Source organism: Pseudopodoces humilis, chromosome 3 (genome assembly GCF_049639895.1).
Source record: "Pseudopodoces humilis isolate 2021_Gansu_Grassland_sample_001 chromosome 3, ASM4963989v1, whole genome shotgun sequence".
In the NCBI taxonomy this organism is placed as follows: domain Eukaryota; kingdom Metazoa; phylum Chordata; class Aves; order Passeriformes; family Paridae; genus Pseudopodoces; species Pseudopodoces humilis.
The window spans coordinates 14,243,350-14,263,241 of NC_142202.1; the positions used below are offsets into that span (position 1 = coordinate 14,243,350).

Consider the following 19,892-nt stretch of genomic DNA (forward strand, 5'->3'; position numbering starts at 1 on the left):
AAAGTTTTCTTATGCTTTCTGTGAAAATGAAGCAATCCTATCTCTTCGTTTTATGCATGGGAAGTACTATTCAGGCTCTGTCTAATTTGCAATGTAGACATTTGCATCAGCACAGTTTTCCCTACAAATAAATTCTTCTGTAAGCTTAAAACCATTACACAAATTGCACAAGGACGAACATTGGCCATTCCTGGTTTAAAAAGTTCTGTGTTTGTTATCTTAATTTTTTTTATTAAATCCAGTGTCAAATTTAGCACAGAACCTTCTCACCATAATTTAACCAGTAACTTGCAAGCCAGGGAATTGTCACATTCTTCTCTCCTTGAGGGCCTCTCTTGAGCACTGCCAGACTGAGGCCTCCAGGTTCAGAGCTCAGGAAGCACCAGAACCTCATCCCAGCCTCTTCCCTTGGGAATTCCATCCCTCTAAGTCTTCTTCCCTTGAAATCCAGGCCTGATGTCAAAATTGTATTTCCATAAAAATTGTTTCTTCCATAAACAATGCAGTCTCTGCCTTCTCCCAGGACACACTCAACCTCTCAGCAGAGGGAACCAGTGGATCGATACCTCCCGTTTTGCCAAAATGCCAGGAAATTTGAAATAATCTCTAATATTTTTCTAAGTACTCCAAAATGAGTTCTTCAAACTCTCATGTACTCCTTCACAGCATTCAATGAAACCTTTTTTTCCTGTTTAGCTTCCACATTAGCTCTTCCCAATGGTTTTCAAGTGGGTAGGGTATTAATTTGTCGTATCTCCTTATGAAAGCATGCATATCTAAAAATAGATCAGATTTTCCTTTGCTGAGACAAGTCCGTACATTTTCAAGACAAGACTATTGTTCTCCAGTAAATTCTACTATTACTTTATCTTCCAAAGTAATTCAGTGCAATATAAACTCAAGCACCAGAGAAAAAAAATAAAAAATGGTACTGAGATTTAAAATTACTTAAAATAATTTGACTTTGATGAATAGTATACGTAGAACAAATTAGAACTATTAAAAGTTATTTCTACTGTAAATACAATTTGAAGAGCATTTCACATAAAGATATGGTATTACATGTTGCTAGAGGCAGTTATAAAACTCATTCAACATTTTACAACACTAACAAATTCAGTTTACACTGCTGACTGTATTTAAGTTGATCTTAATATGATTTGCAGTATATTGCCCTGTTAATAAAATGTTTAGTGTCTACAACTATTTTATCAAAGCAAAATCTGTCAGTTCGTATCTGGCTAGAACCAAATATTTCTAAATAGTCAGAAAAACACTTGTTTCTAGACTTATTTTAACTCCTTCCTCTACTGCTTTGCTTTTATTTCAGCAAGAAATCTCTGCAAAAGTTCATCTTAACTAAAATGTATTTGTTTTGAAAAGTCAAATTCTCCTCGCATTAAATGAATCCATCTTTCACAGAGTACAATTGCAATTAAAAACTTACAAGCTTATCACATTCACTACTTAAATGATGCATATTTATTACATATAAATTGATTATAGAAATTTAGGATTTTAATGTCCTTTCTGTGAGAAATTGAGTCCTTGTTGGCTTCAAATGTTCCTGAGCTCATAGGCTAGATCAATAACCTAACAGAAACTTGTTTCCAGACTTCTGAAGAAACTTTTGGTCAAGTTGATTGTCCCTCTCCAGGTTCATATTTTCTGTCCCACCCTGCACATGGTACAGACAATTCAGAAGTCACTAAGGATAAGGCACAGAAGAGGTGCAGCACCAGTTCTGGGATTACAGCTGTTCCCTATGCCAAAAAAGGCTGCAGTTAATGAAACTGCACTGAAATTCTCAGTTCCGACCTTTTCAAGCTCGTAACTTCATTAAAATGATCCTTCTTGGATACAATGTTCTGCATTCACTATTCAAGCACAAAAGGAAGAATTTCAAATCCAAGAGAAAAGAAACTTGAAGCTTTAAGGGAGAGCAGGCGAGGATGAAGGCTGTGTCTGGGGCAGAGCGGGGTGTGTGTGGTGATGTAAGGTGTTCTCACACTCATTCCAGAAGCAAAGGACTTTATACAGACAGAGCCTGCAGGAAGCTACATGCCACCACGGACTAGATGCCAAGTCAATTCATGAAAGAATCCCTAGTGCCTAAAATAATTGGAAACTACCTGGACTCTTAAGCGTTGTGGTTTTAACTCTTCCCAGAGAAAAGCCCTGTTGTTTATAGGAGACCACAAGAACAGTTTTGATACCAGGCCTGGGGTTCAAAGGCTTCTTCTGTAGTTAAGACCTCATCAGCTTAGAAAGTTTTAGACTCACAGTATGAATCAGTGCTAAAACAGATAAATTACGCTTTCTACTGCTATCTCTGCAATTTATTTCCATGCAAGAAGTTAATAACCAGAATTCTTTTAGGACTCTTAGTAGGGTGTCTTACTCTACAAATTAAGCCCAAGGAGAATCAAAAATCGATTTTCTTTTTGCAGCTCAGCATTGCAGCAATTCGAGTATTTGTCTCTGTAGGGAGCTGGGTGATTCTGAATGAGCACTGACGTGTCTAAGGCTGCCTACACACACAGCAGAGGCAGACAATGAGTGCTGCCCCAGGCAAGTTTCCATGTGCAACAGTTCACACCCGCTCAGGCCCTGCTTTAAAAGTCCCCCAAAGCTCTTCTCTGTCCCCCTCTGCCAAGCTGGCAGCACTGCAGGCACAACTGCAATTAAAGTTTTTAACTCTGGTTAAAGGAAATATTCAGGAATTTGGGAAAAAATGGCCTCTTCTAAACAAACGTGGTTTGAATTCACAGCCAAGCAAAACTGCAGGTAGTGACAGAGGCAGAAAATGAAGAGTAAGACAGAACAAGCATTCTTAGAGCGGCATCCAGCCTTCATGGGAGGAAGTAATCAGACCTCTGGCAGCAATTACAATTTTTTTACTGCACTAAGCTTTGTTTTTATTATGACCCTGCTGTTGCTAAGATAGTGCTCTCAAATTACCTTACATACAGACTGTATTAAACAACAGGTTTGCCCAATTTACTGGGCCAGATAGTTCTCCAAAGTTTAATATATCATTGGATTTACACTATTAAAAAAACCCCACAGCCTTGACACTGCTCAGCCAAGCCAGTAAATAACTTCTCCCTTCTCCTGATAGGCACTATGTGTATACAAAGTTTATTTCCTTTCCTGTTTGCAATTGATGCCTTGCAAGCCGGAGCAAATCGGTGTTTTGGAGTCGTAGGAAGCACTGTTGAACAGTGAAGGCAGCATCCAGGAAACATGCCAGGCTAAAGACCTTCACACCAAAACTTCATCTGCCAGCAAGGGAAGGTAGGGCAAGTGGAGCAGCAGGATTATAAATACAAATTAGAAATGACTTGGGTAAAAGGGAAAATAACCATATGGACAGCTAAAGGTAGGGAAACAAACTGTTCCAGCCTGGATATTTTACATCCACCGAGATCTGGCACCATCATACCATGAAATGTTGAACTGGTTCAGAATGAAGCTGAAGGGATTAACAAGAGACATGACAAACACCACCAACTTTAAACCAACACTTTAGCTGATTGCTGTTTGAATCACAGATTCAGCAATTTAAAACAATCATTGTTCAAACAGCAATGAGATGCACCCTTGCACAGCTTATGACAACAGCCTAAGATTCCTGTTTCAGAAGTTAAGCTTTCAGGCAAGGAAATCTCTGACCTCCAGGAGCTTAAGGCCTTTTAAAATAGACAATGGCTTTGGTGCTTCTTGGGCAGTTTCAAACTGATGAAGCAGTAGTTCTTAAGAGGGCAATCTTGAAGTTAAATTAATGCCTGATTACAGCAGATATTTATTTTGAACACACAGAATGTGGGGATGTGCTTTCAGAAATCTAGGACAGCTGAACATTTTGAAAGTCTTGAACATGTTAGTATAGCTTTAAAACAAAGCTCAGAAGGATTTTTTGAAAATCCAATTAAAACCATTAAAATAGTGCTGTGTTTTCTGAATTAGCCACTTTAACCTGAGAGTGAGAGATTATTCATGAGGCACCCAACAATATGGAAAAATGAATTAAGCACTCAAAAAATGCTTTACAAACTTGTGTGCCATACTGAACTGTCATTAAAAAGGGTAACTGATGCTCAGGCTTTTCTTTAACCCCGGTTTCACACTGTGTTGTGCTAAAGATTTTTATACTTTACAACACTTTCTCACTGGTTTTGCCAAATGAACCACCTAGAAGGCAAGCATTCACCCTGTACATTTTTGAAGAATAATTCTTTTAGTAAAATTTCCTTGTCCAAATTTTGCACATTGATACTCTCCAGATACCATTGCAAAGTAATTCAAAATAATTTTTCTGTAAAACTTTGCCTCAAAAATGAATTTTTGGCTGCAATGTTGAAACAAGGTTTCAGTTTTTTAACAGAAAAGCCTTATGCAGTAGCCATTTAGACATTTAACAGCATTTAAGATTTTGAGAAAGATTCAGCATCATCTGGTTAGCAAATAATAAGCACAAGGAGTTGGTATTTCCACTTGATCCAGTTTCTAATGCCACTGAGTTAAATGCAATGTCCTGTGGCCCCTTACAGCACTACCAGAGCAGTATCCAAAACACTGATTTAAATTTCTTTTACCAGATTTTAGATTTGGGTATTGATAGTTTACATTTGTCTAGAATTTACTCAAAACATTTCCTTGAAAAACTGAAGGCAGCTTAAGTGATCAGAATTGTCTCTTCTTGAGCATGGTTACTGCTTAGTGAGTTATTTTTATTCAGACATGTAAAAACTATCCTAAGCAAAATATTTTTCTAAATGAAGCAACCTATGAAAAGCTGTATTGGTAAAAGTAGTATCAGTTCAGTAATTTGATTCAGAGAATTAAAATAACTGGATTAGTACCTTCAGTGCAAGATGAAAGTTCTCAGAAAAGGCAGCTTCAAAAGAACTGGAAGAAAGCAATTAGCTTCCCAATCCTAAATGAAACAGTTGAAGCTGTATCTGCTTCCATGAAACGGCTGGAGAGACAGCCAACACTTCCCAGCCCTCATTAGCACCAGCACACAGCTCTTAATTCAACATCAATAAGAAACCCTGCAGGCTCTCCCCATGTCCTCTCCCTTTCACAACCACTTCTATTTTGCACTTCTGAAAGGAAGAACTATCAGAACAAAGGGAAGCACTGCACCTAGGCTGGTGTAACTACTCCACCAGCAACAGCTGGAACACCCCGCCACAGTGTCACACTGCAACCTGGGCATAGCCAGAAGGAAGGAAAAAGTCAAGCTGGTTTCATGTGGTTGACTTTATTATTACATACTGATAATACATTTCAACACATCTGACATCAGAGTAAACCCTGTGGGACAAATAAGTGCCATAATGGAAATTATGGAACAGAAGATTGGTGTGGAAAGTGTGGAGCAGCACTGCATCTGATTTAAAAAAAAAAAACAAAAAACCAAAAAAACAACCAACCAAAAAAAATACAGCCAAAAAACCAAAACAAATCCCAACCTAACACAAACAAATCTCACCCCCTAACAACAAATCAATGCTGTGAAAACTTGTGATATTAAATTTCACTTGAAAGAAAACATTAAAAATCTTAGGAGAGGCCTTAAGTTCACAAACTTCTGAAAACACAGGAAAAGCCATGTGAATCCCCCCCAGTGAATCCATCACAACTCAATTCCATTAAGACCTTTTGCAAATTCAGTGTTTAAATCTTCTACATATTTCTTCTTTACTGTAAGAGAGCACAATAAGCTGATCTATTCTACACACATTGTTTCACTCTTTTGGGGCAAATGACAATCTCAGTTTCCTCTAGCCTTAAACAGCTATTTCAACCTATATATATATATATATATATACACACATATATATATACACATATATATATATATACATACATGTGTAAACAAAAAGTTAGAGAAATGGCTTAAGACAATTTCACTGAAGTAGCCGAATTCAGCTATTTGTGCTCTTTACCTCAAAATCCAAAGTGCCAGATACAAGCAGGAAAGGTTTCCACTGCTGCAATCTAACAATGATCCCATTTACTTGGTGAATTTGTAAAAATCATTTCAAACCACAATTCCAATTAATTCTAGAGGGCTGAGAAAAGGAGTAATACATTTACAGTAACTGCACAGCTTGCACAGCCAAAAAGTCTCCAAATTTATTTCTGAACTGTTATTAACAAGTAATGGAATGTACATGTGCTGATCATTACATGTAGAACTCAAAAACAGACACCTACTGCACCAATCCAAACTTGTTAATGCAGAAACATATTTGAAAATATACAAAATCTGAAGTTGTTACATGAAATCAAAACCTGGTTTTAAAAAGTGCACAGTAAAAACTGAAGGTAATTACTATATAAATTATCCATAGTGTGTGTATTTCCTGTTTTACAGCCAACATTAAGGTCTATTTTATCTGTTACAAGTTCTAAATATTTTAAAAGCCATTTACAGCACCAATTCAGTTTTTACTAGACCCAATACCAGCCTCTGCTTCCTGGAACAAACAGGAACTGGATAATGAATGGTCACTATCTGCATCCTGTGCAGCAGCAGCTTCCAAAGACTCAGCTGTAAACTATCGATTTTTGTTCTTTTTAGAATTTCCCTGCAACAAGAAACAAACACAGAGAACATTATCAGGTAAGGAAATCTAGACAGGTAACATACAAAATCTGATGCCTGATAATTTATGCCTACAGCAAACAAGGTACAGTCAGACTGAAAATAAACAGTCCACAGACCTCTAATTTTGACAGACTGTAATGTTTGCTCTGAAAATTCTTCTATTTCTATAAACACAACAGGGCCAAGTACCAAATATCTCAAATAAGCAGAACAGTTCCTTACTATAACTGAAACCTGTGAAAGACATTTGAGAGACACCCCAAGACACTCAATTGTATTAATACCACTAACATTGTAAGGGCAGCAAAGGCAAGTCAAATCATAATGCACCTTCAGGTGCTACTCCAAATAAATTCTTATAGAATAACTGCATCAAATTAAAAATCAGTCCCCAATCATATTGGGGTTTTTTTCCCAAATAAATTTTATTTGAATTAAGACTGTGCAGATTATTGCTAATTCAGAACAGAGTTTGTTCAACAGCTAGCCAACTCACATTTGACCTGCAGTAATTCCACAAAGGAAATGCAGAGCTTAAAATAAAGTTTTGTGCAATAGTTACTTGCTGGCAATTCTCAGTCCTCCTATTTCCTGAAGATAACATTTGTTTTGAATCCAACCAACAACTCTCTCCAAGTGATAAGGGCTTTAACTGCATCATTTGGATTTCAACTAAATCTCCATTTTGTAACATTTGAAAACCTGTGTGGCTTCTGTTGTGATTCTGAGGTCCCTCAGACAGAGTACCAATTCAAGTCTTAGAAGTATGGCAAGTGAGAAATTCCAGAAAACATTTTATAAAAACACTAAGTGCTATGTTGGGTATGCAGCCAAGAGCTTCCTTCTGGACACACAATGGCTTATACACAACAAAGTAATTTTAAAGAATACAATGTCAAGTTAAAACATTCAGAAATCTGAAGAAAAGCAGGGGGAAGAGTTTAAAAAATAAAAATCACCATCATGGGATCTTTAATCAGAACATAGATTTTTTATTATTATTTTTATTTTTTTAATCCTTCGGTGAGACTTGCTTCCATGCATCCCACAATTAAGGAGAATAATGATAATTTCTTCATTTCACAGTCAGACAAGCAAAGGGCCAAGGCCTTCACAACATCTTTTCCTCCCCAGCAGCATCAGAATAGGATTTTAATCACTGGCTGCTCAGAAAAGCAGACTTCTGTATTTTTCATCATTAGGTAAATTAAAAATCTGTTTTTGATAAGTGGGTAGACTCCTTGCCTGGTAAAAAATTTAAGTTCACAGAAGAATACAAGTTGCAACTTTTTCATTCCTACACGAGGGACAGACGAGCTAGAAAATGGAAATAAAACAGAGAAAGAGACCAGCTGCCAAGGACAGAGTATGCTGCAACCAAAAGGAGAAGGGACACTTCTACCCAGAACTTAATTGTAACCACACAGCCTCACCAGCTGGATTTACAAATAGCTCCATTTTCACCACATTTAAACAAAAAGTGGTGTGATCTGCCATCAGAAGATACACTTTGAGAGCTTAATGTGAGGCAGTGACATGAAGAGCTTGTTCTTTCCAAATTCTTAGCAAGAATTTTTTCTTCACTGGAACTTGAAGAAGCAAGTTTGGAGTTTTCTTTCCAGCTGGCTCAGTGCAAGAATTACAGCTCATGAACTGGTTTGTCCAAGGGCAGTACTGCAGGAACACCAAATGTAACCCTCACACCCCCAGCTGCAGCCAGGTCCCTGTGTCAGCACTGCCAGCTCACCTTACTGGTCATCTTTAGCGTATCAATCTCTTCCCTTTGCTTAGTCAAGGTTTCATTCATACTGCACAGATGGTCACTCATCATGCTTAACTGGTCCTCATAGCTCCTCTTTGTCGTCATCAATTCATCCTAAGGGAAAAATAAAATAACCAGAGGCCATGGCTCAGTATTAGTGATATTTGGCAAAGCAGCACACTTCCACCTCCACTTAGTAAGCTCCACTTTTGATGCCGAGTGTGTGCAATTCAGCTAAAAAAAAACCAAAAAACAAAAAACTAAGGAAGTCAACAGCTACTTTTCTTTTACCTTAAGTCTCATGCACGGTTTGTTCCCTTTATTTTTGTGTTGCTTCCTTTAGATTTCCCTGCCACACATACACACTTTTTATGGCTTACATAAAAGAGTAAGAGCTAAGTTTTCCACCACTGCTTCCAGCCAGGAACCATGTTTATAGGGTTAAAGCATGGCCTGCAGAAGAACAGACATGGCATCCAAAGCTGAAGGAATCACCACTCCACACCTAGCTAGAGAGAGCTATGATCTCTCTGGAATTTCAGAGACATGGGGGCATAGTGTGCATAACTAGAACACAGCAATGAAGGGATACACACACTTCAGGAAGGACAGAAGGGAAAAAATCTTGCTCTGTTTGAAGGAGTGGCTTGAAAATTATTAATCTCATAAGCAGGGATCACAGGAGAACAATAGAGTGATATGACAGGCATCTGCTGCAAGCAGATAAAAATCTCCCATGCACAGACCCTGATCTTCATTAGGGATTTTAATTACTCTGACACATCCTGGAAGGGCAGCAAGGTGGAACATAAGCATCTGAGAAGTTGTCTTGAGTGTGGTAAAGAACTTCTCGGTACCAGTGATCAATGGGACCAAGAGATGCTCTCTGCTGAACCTGTTACTTACAAATAAGGAAAAGCTGGTCAGGAATATGAAAGCCAATGGCAGCCTTGGCTGCAGCTACCATGAGTTAGTGGAATTTAGGTTCCTGAGGGAAGCAAGATGAACAGCAGAATTACAGCAACCCTAGTCCCAAGAAGAGTAGATTCTGGCTTCCTTCAAGGTCTGCTTGGAAAGGTCCCAGGTAAAACTGCCCTGGATGTTACAGGGGCCCAGGAAAGCTGAATGACCAAGAACAGAACGAGGAACAATCCAATGCCTAAGACATGGAGTGACTGTGGCAGAAGACCAGCATGGATGTGTAGGAAATATCCACTTCCACAGCTTGATCTGAACTCTCTCCTCTCTGACCAAAGGAGGGGGACAAGTCACCTTCAGAGGACCCTTCCAACCTAAACAAGTCTATTATTCAGTATTATGCAGACTATTAAATGTACAAAAGGTGTGTGCCTGCTATCTTTCCTAGGAAGTTTAATATGCAGTTGGAAATTACCATCTCATGCTGAGTTCAACATCGATTGTGGAATTTCTTAAAGGAACAAATCAAAAAAAGTGTTTAAAAAGGATAGTCCATGGGCACAACAGTTTGAAGCTCCTAACATTATATTCACGGCCTGGTATGGAGCAATTTTGGTACTTAGCATCACAGACAGATGAACAATAATGATATTAAATAAATGTAAAGAAAACACAAAGGAATTTAGGAATTGTGTATTTATTTACACTTTATTGTACTACTGGTTCCTTTCTCAGCTGTGTGGAGGAGAAGAACAAAGGGATAGAACACTCACAGGATGGTGTAAGAGTTGATTTTTGTTAACAACAAAATCTTAAAGATTAGCCCAAAACTATCTTTGCTTAATATTAAAGTACCTATATTAAAAAATACAAATCAACACGGCATTTTTTAGAACTTTCAGACCCAGGTGCAAGAAAGGATTAAGAATTCCTTGTATCATCTGAAATCAGTCATACAACCACCCCTTTTGACATTACAACTACCTCATTTTCATGAAAATCCTTGATATCAAATGTGCCAAAACACACAGGTTTGGCCACTATAACCTTTCCTTGGAAGCATGTTCCACTTCAACTTTATACCTGGGATTTAAAGTGGATGATTTAAGGCTCTTTTCTACATACCGCTAGAGTTCCTATAGTCCACAACTCAGGACTTAGTAATGGTATGGCCAGGCTAGATGGTTGTAATTTTTCTGCTCCAACTTTCCCATATACATGATTACAAAATTCATCTATTACATTACAGAACAATTTACTTGCCTGTAATCTGGTGATGTTTTGACTGGCGAGCTTCAACTCTTCCGTGAGCGATTCCTTGGACTTCTCTGCCAGAGAAAGTCTTTTGGCAAGTGCTCGACACTACCAAGAACAGGACAGGGAGGGTACAAGGGATCAAAGTCAGTTCCAGAGTATTGCCTTGTGGCATCCTTAAGTGGTTGCTTTGGACTTTTTCATCTTTCTGTGATACTTTGATTTCAAGAAACTCAGAGCTTGTGTTCATTTTTAAATGCAGAGGCAATGGAATAGCTAACATTCAATGTTTCATTTTACAGAGCTACCATATTGCCAGTCCTCTAAATATATTTTTCTTGTAACTGCTACAAAACTTTTCATAAGTAAAAAGCAATACAAACTCACTTCACACAAGGCTCAAATACCACAGAAAATATGGTTCCTCCATACTACATCATCTTCCATTAAAAAGAAAAAAAACATTTAAGAGGATTTCCTCTGTTAACCTGGAGCTTTAGTTTTTTCCACATCGTTTATTACACAAATCAAAACAGCCACCACTTTCAAGAAAAGTTCCCTCATGACTTAAAATGAAAAGGAAACTATAGATACAATGAATCATCTTGTTCAGTCTTGCAGCATAACTTATATCTAAGAACCAATTTTCTCAGGAGAGCTGTTTCCATCACTTCATAATACACTCAAATATTTTTGAATGACATCAGCAACACTATAAAATTAAGTCAAAACTTCCTTGGTAACTAAAGCCAGCTGCTTCAGCTTATATGAACAAACCTATACATGACACACATTATATTTCTTAATACAGCCAAGACAAGGCTATCAAAGGATTTATTGAACATAAAAAGTTCTTTTACAATATACGTTTTTATGTACGCTAGACCACAATCAAAAATATTCCAGGAGCAGAGTTTTATAAAACATTATGCTCCATATATTGAAACTCACTATCATAGCACTTGCCAGTGGGAAGTTCAAAAAGAGATTTACTGTCATTGCCTGCATGCTCACCTCAGCATGGAAGTGCACTGATTTGCTGTCAGCAAGCTGCAGGTGAGAGGTCAGCTCTGCTATCCTGGCCATGTAGTGAGTTTTTATCAGGTCTTCACGAGACTCAACATCTGGAGCCTGGCAAAGAAAAATTTAAGCAGTTTATGTTTAGTAGACTGAATACCTGAATCACAACATTGTCTCTATACAGGCTTCTTTCTTCTTTCCTTCTGAGGCCTGGCTGCTCTACCAGTATCAAAGTATCAAATTTCCCAAACACAACAGACAAATTACAGCAGGCCACCCTGCAATTTGTCACTCTAATGGGGACTCTTAATGCCAGATTTCCTTACATGACAAAGAGCTGACTGAAGAGGCAATAATTTAACTTGCTTTAATGTATCAAGTGTGTGATGAAGAAAAAAATCCACTGCAGAAGTGAACAACTTTCACCTACAGGAAAACTTACTGTCTCTTCCCAACAAGGAAGAATTCCTTCACATAACTTTATTTCAGAAGCATACAAAAGTCTAACTTTTACTAATGTTGCATGTTCCAAAAGTTTCTTTAGACATTCAAAATTAAAAAAAGAAAATATAAAAAAGCCCAAGAACTCAGTAGTTTACAGACTAACCCACTGGAGTCAGCTTTCACATGATTTGTAATTATCTTCAAGTTCAGCACTGTGCAGAAGCCTTTGACAACTTATGTCAGTTATTATCTAGCCCCCTCCCCCTTTCAGAAAACAAGGAGGAGTGAATTACACTGCATCAGGTCCCTGTGATACCAGAAAAGGAAAAGCAGTCAGCCTTACTCTCAGAAGTCCCTGCTGAATCACGTGTTACATTATAGCAGGGCTAAATAAAGAGTTAACATGTAGTCAGAGGGCTGGTTCAAGGCTTGTTTCAGGGTGACCTCTGCTCTGTACCCCAGGCACTGCAGCTAGGGTCTTTTATGCAGCTTGAGCCCTTCCTTGAGGGTTAAGGATTGAGGCTTGGAATGCAGTTTGGGCTATTGAGGCACAGACAGACCAGTGCCTTCCTCAAATTACAGAGAGCAGACCCCAACTTCAGTTCACACTGCTCCAAAATGCTTACATGGGCCAAGTAACAGTTCAGTATCAGAAGAAGAAAATTAAGGAACAAATGGATTCTAGAAATTTGACCATTTAGTATATAAAGACTACATGGTTGACTTGTGTCATTATACAGGGCTATTCTTGGTAATTAGACCTGTGGAATAAGTTTAGTAGAATCAGAATTGAATCATTTAACAGATGGACTTTAATAATGTTTAAAACAGATTACCTTTGCATTATCAGTAGTTACAGTCAACATTCCAATCTAGAACAAGATAAAAAATACACTTAATGAGAACTGCAAAATAATAGATACCATTTGGTATGCATTTTGGTTTCAGTCATAGAAGGACTTTAAATTTAAACAATCTTGCAACTGTTCAAACTGAAATCAAACTTAAGTACTTCCACCTGCAACATAAACAAGAGTGGTTACATGAGTACCTTAAACAGAATTAAACCTGACACCAACTCTCAAAAATATATCTCCTGTCTTATGAGGTACACAGGGAAAAGGCAATAAAAGCAACAAGATGCAGCTGGGCTCGTACAGTTACGCAACTGTTTGATCATATGAAACTAATTCAGAGCCACATTAGCACACTGAAACATTACTTGTCGTGTTTAAGAGGAAGGAAAGCCAACCTGGATGTCTTGAATACCTTCCAAATTCCTTCCTTTCCCCTCTGACTAGTAAGTACTGATAAAACTCTACAGGAGCAGTGTAAGCCAATATCTGGTTTCATGAAAGAATATCTTCATAATCAAAGGGGCTTTTTCCCCCCCTTGATCTCAACAGGACTAGAAATTTATGTTTACGGGAAATATTCATACAATATGTTGACCTGTGAGTAACATTGTCTTCAAATTCCTAAGGATTCAAATAGAGGATCAAAAATTTAAGACGCCAGTTTACTTCAAAACTGAGGATTTCAAAACAATCCACTGGTTATTTTTACCCTGGACCAGGTAAGCGGGGAGGACAAAAAAAAAACAAACAAAGAGAGAGCATTCTATTGAATGCTGAGTAGATTGATTATTTCTTACAGATGACATTCCTGTTAAAACCACTATGCCACTTCAGAAGTGGAAATCAGGGGAAAGGCCAGTTCATTTTAAATATGTACAGTAAACAGGAAAATGCCATTTACCAACCCAGAACAAGGAAAGAACACATGCTACATCCAAAAGCAATTGCTGAACCCAAACTAACCCTAATAAGTCTTTAAATCCATTTACAAACACTACCTACCTACTTCCATTTGCTTTAACATACCTAGAGATGAATAAAAGTACTGGAAACATGGGCCCAACAGAGATACACACCACTTGCAAGGTTTCCTAACTATAGGCAAATCAGGAGGTTAACACCTGTTACTTCCCCCCCCCTCAGTTACACAAGTACAGAACTACAAAAATATCTTCACAATACTAAAGACAGCAAACAAAGTCTCAAAACCTAAGAAGTGCCAAGCTCTGCAGAAAGAATTTGCAAGCAGCTTTGCAAATACAAGGACCCCAAGAGTGAATGCTTTTCAATACAGTCAAAAGACTTTCATTTTTAGTGTTCCACTGATCAAACAGCACTGCTACTAAAGAAAGTGGATTTTCTCTATTGAAGGGAAAGGTTACTTACCAGACTGGTGCTCTTAATAGGTTCCTTCAGACTCTTTTCTGCGGTTTCCTTCTTTTGTTCTGCTACATTTGGCAAAACTGAACGTTCCTGGATAGTTTCAGTTAAATGTCCAGTAAGAGAGTTCTTCAGTTTTTGGTTTTCTTTCTCTAGCTTTATTTTAGCTAGCTGGGCCTCCAGCATCCAGTGTTCTTTTTCTTGTTCAAGTTTTGCAATTTTCTCCAAACTCTGCTGGACCTTTTGGAGGGAAAGTTTACAGTCCAGGTTATTGAACCCAGGGAGGAAAAAAGCCCCACACAGGAAATGTTTGAGGACAGTATTATTTTAAACCATTACATAAGTGAGGTAACAAAGTGCAGCAGGTAAACAGCCACTGTTTTGAGCTGTGTGTTTAGCTGTGGTTGTCAAAAATGGTCACACTATTTACTTAGTTTGAAACATGAACAACTCATAAAACTGGCAACATTGTACTAGGTGAAAAACCAAAGCAGGGAAGAATTTTATAGAAACTTGAAAGATGCATACCTGGCACTATCACTACCTTTTCTTATGCCAGAAAGACAAACTGTCCCCTCCCAGCTGTCCCACCTCACACAGACAGACCCACCCACTTTGTCCAAGTAAGAAAAAAAATATGGAACAGAACACATCCATTCACTGCGTATTTCTGCTGAAATTCATTTCACTTAGAATATTGGCAACTACAAAAAAAAAAAATCACCAAAGGATTTGCTTCTGTAACAGTTCAGTAAAAATGAGTTAAGCACAGGCTGAGTATGCAAGCTAATAAAGAAGTCTCATTATTAATTAGTTATTCATATGAAGCAATGGACAAATTGTGTCTGCTGTGCCTTTTAAAATACCATGTTACCCACCGCGCTTCACCTTCCAGAAAAAAATTATATACATATGTATGTACATATATATATGCATACTATACATAGATACTCTAATCTATTACTCTAACTGAAAAGATAAATCACTGCTCTTAACTAGTGCTAATAATTCCTGTATAGTCCAAAAGAGGACTCAAATCAGTACACAACGTTAAAAACTAATCCTTCAGTATGCCTTATTCCTGTATTTATTTTGCACTTATTTTAATGATTAAAGATTACTTGACTTCTTGTATTTCCAATTGAAGATATCAATGGCATAATCCTGGCCTCCATATCTATCTACATGTACATTCCACAAGATAACCCAGCCAGACAAGGAGTTTATTTCAAAACTCTACAAGACATCTACAGTCTAATGTTAAGGTTCAGCATATTCATATATAACTACAAATGACCACAGACATAAATGTGGAGACTTTGATACAAGTCTACCTTTACAAAATACGCTACCATATACGTTAGTACAATATATACCACAATACCTGCTGTGCAAGACCTTCCCTGCTCTCTGTAGAACTCAGGAGAACTCTGCGATTGGACAAAGCCTCTTCATAAGGCACTGAATCTGCACAAGGCTGCAGAAGAATAAAAACAAAACTTCTCAAAACATGTCACACACTGGATCAGAAGAAGTATTTCTATTTTCATTTTCTTACTACTTTCCTTACTTTAGTAAAGGGAAAAAACCCTCATGTTCCAAGTGCTTACTGGGCAGTAGAAAAAAACTCTCAAGAAATAATGCCCCAAAAGGTACAGCTGATTAAAAAAAAGTACCCAGAAAACTCCAAGTGTTTATTAATAACCAAAGGCATCTTAAGGTCCTCTTTACAGACATTGCAGTGAAGTGATTTAGTAACAACTGCTAAGCACATTATGACTTAATTGTTAATTTTAATGGAGGCAACAGGGAGATCTAACAGCATCCAACCCTTTGGTTCAGCACATTTTCTCCAGGGTACCTACTTTTTTTTTCCCTATGCCTCCCATTGAATGCAAGTGTAAAAATATGGTTTCATTCGCTCTGTATTCCTGGTGAATACAGGAGGAAATTTAAATAAGCAGCCACCCTCTTCTCCTTGGAGTCTTGGCATAGAAATAATTAGTGGAAATGGGTAATGACACAATTGGCACATACCCTCAGTTGTGAGGGCAACTACACTCTCTAAAGTTCTCAGTAGCATTATTGCACTGAGGATTCCATTTCCTCAGCCAAAACCTGTCATTCAGAGAATCTCTTCCATTCCAGACACTGCAAATCCTCAGTTTGTATTCTCCTTGGCATAACCAACTATCAACAGAACCGCGCTCTCCCTGTGCAAGCATGCTGGCTGAACAAACCTTCTTCAAGGACTTCATGTAGGCAGCTGCCTTCTTCTTGTACTGCAGCATGCACTCAGCTGAGAGAGGGCTGATGAACTCTGCTCCTCCCTTAGGGCCATAGCTCAACGAGGTGGTGAAGTGATCCAAGTTGTTGCTAAAGAACGAGGCCATCTACACACATCAAGAGAAGTGGCTCTTTGAATTAAGTTGACCAGAAGGATTCATTGGAGCAATTCGTTTTTCAAAAGATAAGTATTTAGTGAAACTGGACTTCTTAAAGGACTTTGAAAAAAGCTACAGGCTCTTCCATGTGATTTAGATCTTCCTAGCACAAAGCATCCTCTACACAGTATCTGCTTTTATCACTCACTCAGTTGTTTTTAACTCACACTTCAAAATAACTCAAGAATCAACCTGACACTGTAGATCGTTAATACCAGAGGCACACAGAGATTTTCTAAATCATTCAGCTAAGTTTAATTTTTTTTAAGAATCTGCACAAGTTAAGGCATTGTTTGAAACAAATATATCCGTTACCTTGCCTGCTCCATTTGTTAAAGCAGCAACAGAGGATAAAATACAGTCATTTGTAGTTATGAGTTTCTGTGTGGCAGTTGGAACTTCCTGTTCTAAAGCAGCTTTCTGGCTATAGTGCTTGGAAATATCTGGAAAATGAAAAGCACATTTATGCCAAATTAAGAACGCAAAACTTTTTGAAAGTCACTCACAAAAGCATCTTAGCCTAAATATATTAATTTCAACAACACCAAAATTTAAAAAGAACGAAGTATTTATCATGTAAGTACATTCTCACTGTGGCCTAATAAAAAAAAAAAAAAATAATTGTCTGACAAGTGAACAATGTGCACCAATTTTAAAACAGAGTACTGCTACTACAGAATGGAGAAATCCCAGCTCATCACCACCACAAAATGTAAACTGAGGTATTCTTAAGAAGTTCAAAACTACTTGGGATTGAGAAAGAAGAGAGAGATCAAATATTCTCGAGTATGGGAGTGTGAGATATTAAGAGGGGCATTTCTGTTGAAAGCTAATGAATTCTACTGACAGTTTTTTTCACTAGCTCTATTTTCGGTATTTCCTTTAAAGTGTACATTGGATTGACTTTACATTGTAGTGGCCATACAAAGGGGTAGAAAGTATTTTAAACTTATCTATTCTTATCTATGCTACAAAACTCTTGGCTTAGGGTGTCATTTTGTGTGAGGTACAATCTTTAGTATCTTTAATATCTCCTTTTTTTTCTTTAAAACAAGGACTCTGCAAAACGGGGTAATATTATTAATGCTATTAAGAAAAAAAAACTATTTTGATTAAAATTATTAAAACTTAATGTTTAAACAGCTGACTAGTAAAAATCCATCTCTGTGGATTATACTCTCCCCAGGAACAGCTACATAGTACTGAAATTCTAGGACATGCAGGAACCATTTTCCAGAAGAAGCCAAGTTTCAAAAAGAACCCACATTTCTTTGTAAGCTTTGGTTATATATTCATGTTAAAAATAGTCATCACCCTAAAAATAGGAAGGAAAAATTCCACTTTGAAAGCAGGTACTGGGTCAGTGCTACATATGTAAGGGAAAATATGTACATTTCATAGCATTCCATTCTGTATGCTAGTTTCAGGAGAGCAATGAAGCTCAGAAAGTGACACTACTCAAGAAAATCTGGAGAGCCACAATTAAATAATCCAGCAATTCTGAAGAACAAAGCTAACAGAATGGAGGAATGAAAACCACACATGAATGTCTAAAACAAGCAGTTAATAAGTTTAGCTTTTCACCTTGGAAAGGTAGAACAAACTAGATTCATCACATATGATACATTCAGCACTGTTAGAGAGAGAGTGCACATGTGCTATGCTAAACAAGAAAGAAGCAAAGCTGAAACAAGACAACATTCCCAACTCTCACCTTTTAAAATGTCATGGAATCCATGAAGACCTGCAGCAATGTTTGTAAACACAAAGTCATAATTTGTCCTAAGGAGTCCTTCTGGTCTTGTACCTAAGAGTAATACATAAGAAGGAAAAGAAAATCACAACACTAAGAATTGACCATGAATGAAAAAAGTTAGCTTTGAAAATAATTTAATTTCCACCTACTAGAACCATTTGCATAAATCATAACAGATTCATTTACTTAAATTTCCCCTTCAATATCAAATATGCATATATCCAATTTTGGCAGAGCAGGCAAGTGAAAGGCTTCCAAGTTCCCTAGTTTTTACTCATATTAGATAAATATCAATTGTTTTGGTCTCAAAAACCACACATACAGAATGATGTTCACATCTGTAGGAAGGACCATCTAGGCCTTTCCAAAGAGTGAAGACTGAAATTCTCCACTCCAAAAAGTGAACCTGAACCTATACAATAACCATTTCCTACTGCTATTTATTTAGGATGCATTTGGAGATATTTTCCCCACACACAAACACACAAAGGCTTTACCTCATTTTATTCATTCATTACCATGACAGTTGTAATAACCTTATGAAGACAAGGGGCTGGAAGTGATGATTGGTAATAAAATGTCATTTACCAATGATTTCATAATTAAGAGGTGACAGAGGCACACAGTCAATCACACTATAAAAACCCACAGAAAACCAGCCACAGGGTAACCAACCAAGCCAGAACTGACACTTACTTGGTAAGGCCAGAAGACTGACGTATGTGTGTAGCTTCTCAAAGACTGCAGTCAACCTTTTCATGTCTCTGTGCAGCTCCATATTTCTAGCTCTTAAAGCAGCTGTGCAAAGAGAAGACTCACACTCTTCTTCCAAACTAGGAATATATGAATTATTTTTTTAAAAGCAAGTAATTGTCTTAAAAAAAAAACAAGTTCACGAGTTTTGGAGCACATACTTGTTCTCTACCTCCCCAGTCCAAAGCAACAGCAGACCAGGAAATTCTTTTAGGAAGGCTAAGATAGCAGAGGAACTCATCAATACATGAAAATTACCATGTGCATCTCCACTCCTAGGTCACAAGCCAGGAATGACTTACTCTCACAGCAAGGAACTGATTGCAGCAATTTAAGTTTCAAGACTTTTCCCTCTACTACATAAATTCTCTTTTGCTCCTTAAGGAGCATGAGAAGAGTTATAAATGAGGCATAAATCAAGGTTTTTCTTCTTCCTTAGTCCAAACCCTCTCTTAAAGCAGTTCTTGGCACCTAAAATTCACCTCCCTTCAATCAGCTCAGGAACAAAGATTTTTCACAGAAGGGATGTACACCTGGCCAAGTTTTACTACATTGCTACATTTACTCAATGATGAAAAACCCTCAGAGAGGCCCAAGGCACTAACAGTTTCAGAGTATCACACCTGGATAGTATCAATGCTACTGAATAACACTAAGAAACATTAATGAAAGTTTCAGTATT

The 19,892-nt window shown here is 37.6% G+C and overlaps 1 protein-coding gene across 2 annotated transcripts in view; it reads right to left on the minus strand.

Moving 5' to 3' along the window:
* Window positions 1–5,253: 5,253 nt before the first annotated feature.
* The window catches only part of PPP1R21 (protein phosphatase 1 regulatory subunit 21), a 31,326-nt gene continuing 16,687 nt past the window's right edge, over window positions 5,254–19,892 (minus strand). For both annotated transcript variants that reach the window (XM_005523261.3, XM_088053125.1), the window contains 11 exons: window positions 19,154–19,290; window positions 18,416–18,508; window positions 17,017–17,144; window positions 16,498–16,650; window positions 15,642–15,734; window positions 14,264–14,497; window positions 12,857–12,892; window positions 11,571–11,687; window positions 10,566–10,664; window positions 8,370–8,498; window positions 5,254–6,602 (listed from right to left, as the gene is read on the minus strand). In XM_005523261.3, coding sequence (XP_005523318.2) covers window positions 6,573–6,602; window positions 8,370–8,498; window positions 10,566–10,664; window positions 11,571–11,687; window positions 12,857–12,892; window positions 14,264–14,497; window positions 15,642–15,734; window positions 16,498–16,650; window positions 17,017–17,144; window positions 18,416–18,508; window positions 19,154–19,290 — 1,249 coding nt within the window. In that variant the 3' untranslated portion in view covers window positions 5,254–6,572. The remainder of the gene's footprint in view (window positions 6,603–8,369; window positions 8,499–10,565; window positions 10,665–11,570; window positions 11,688–12,856; window positions 12,893–14,263; window positions 14,498–15,641; window positions 15,735–16,497; window positions 16,651–17,016; window positions 17,145–18,415; window positions 18,509–19,153; window positions 19,291–19,892) is intronic.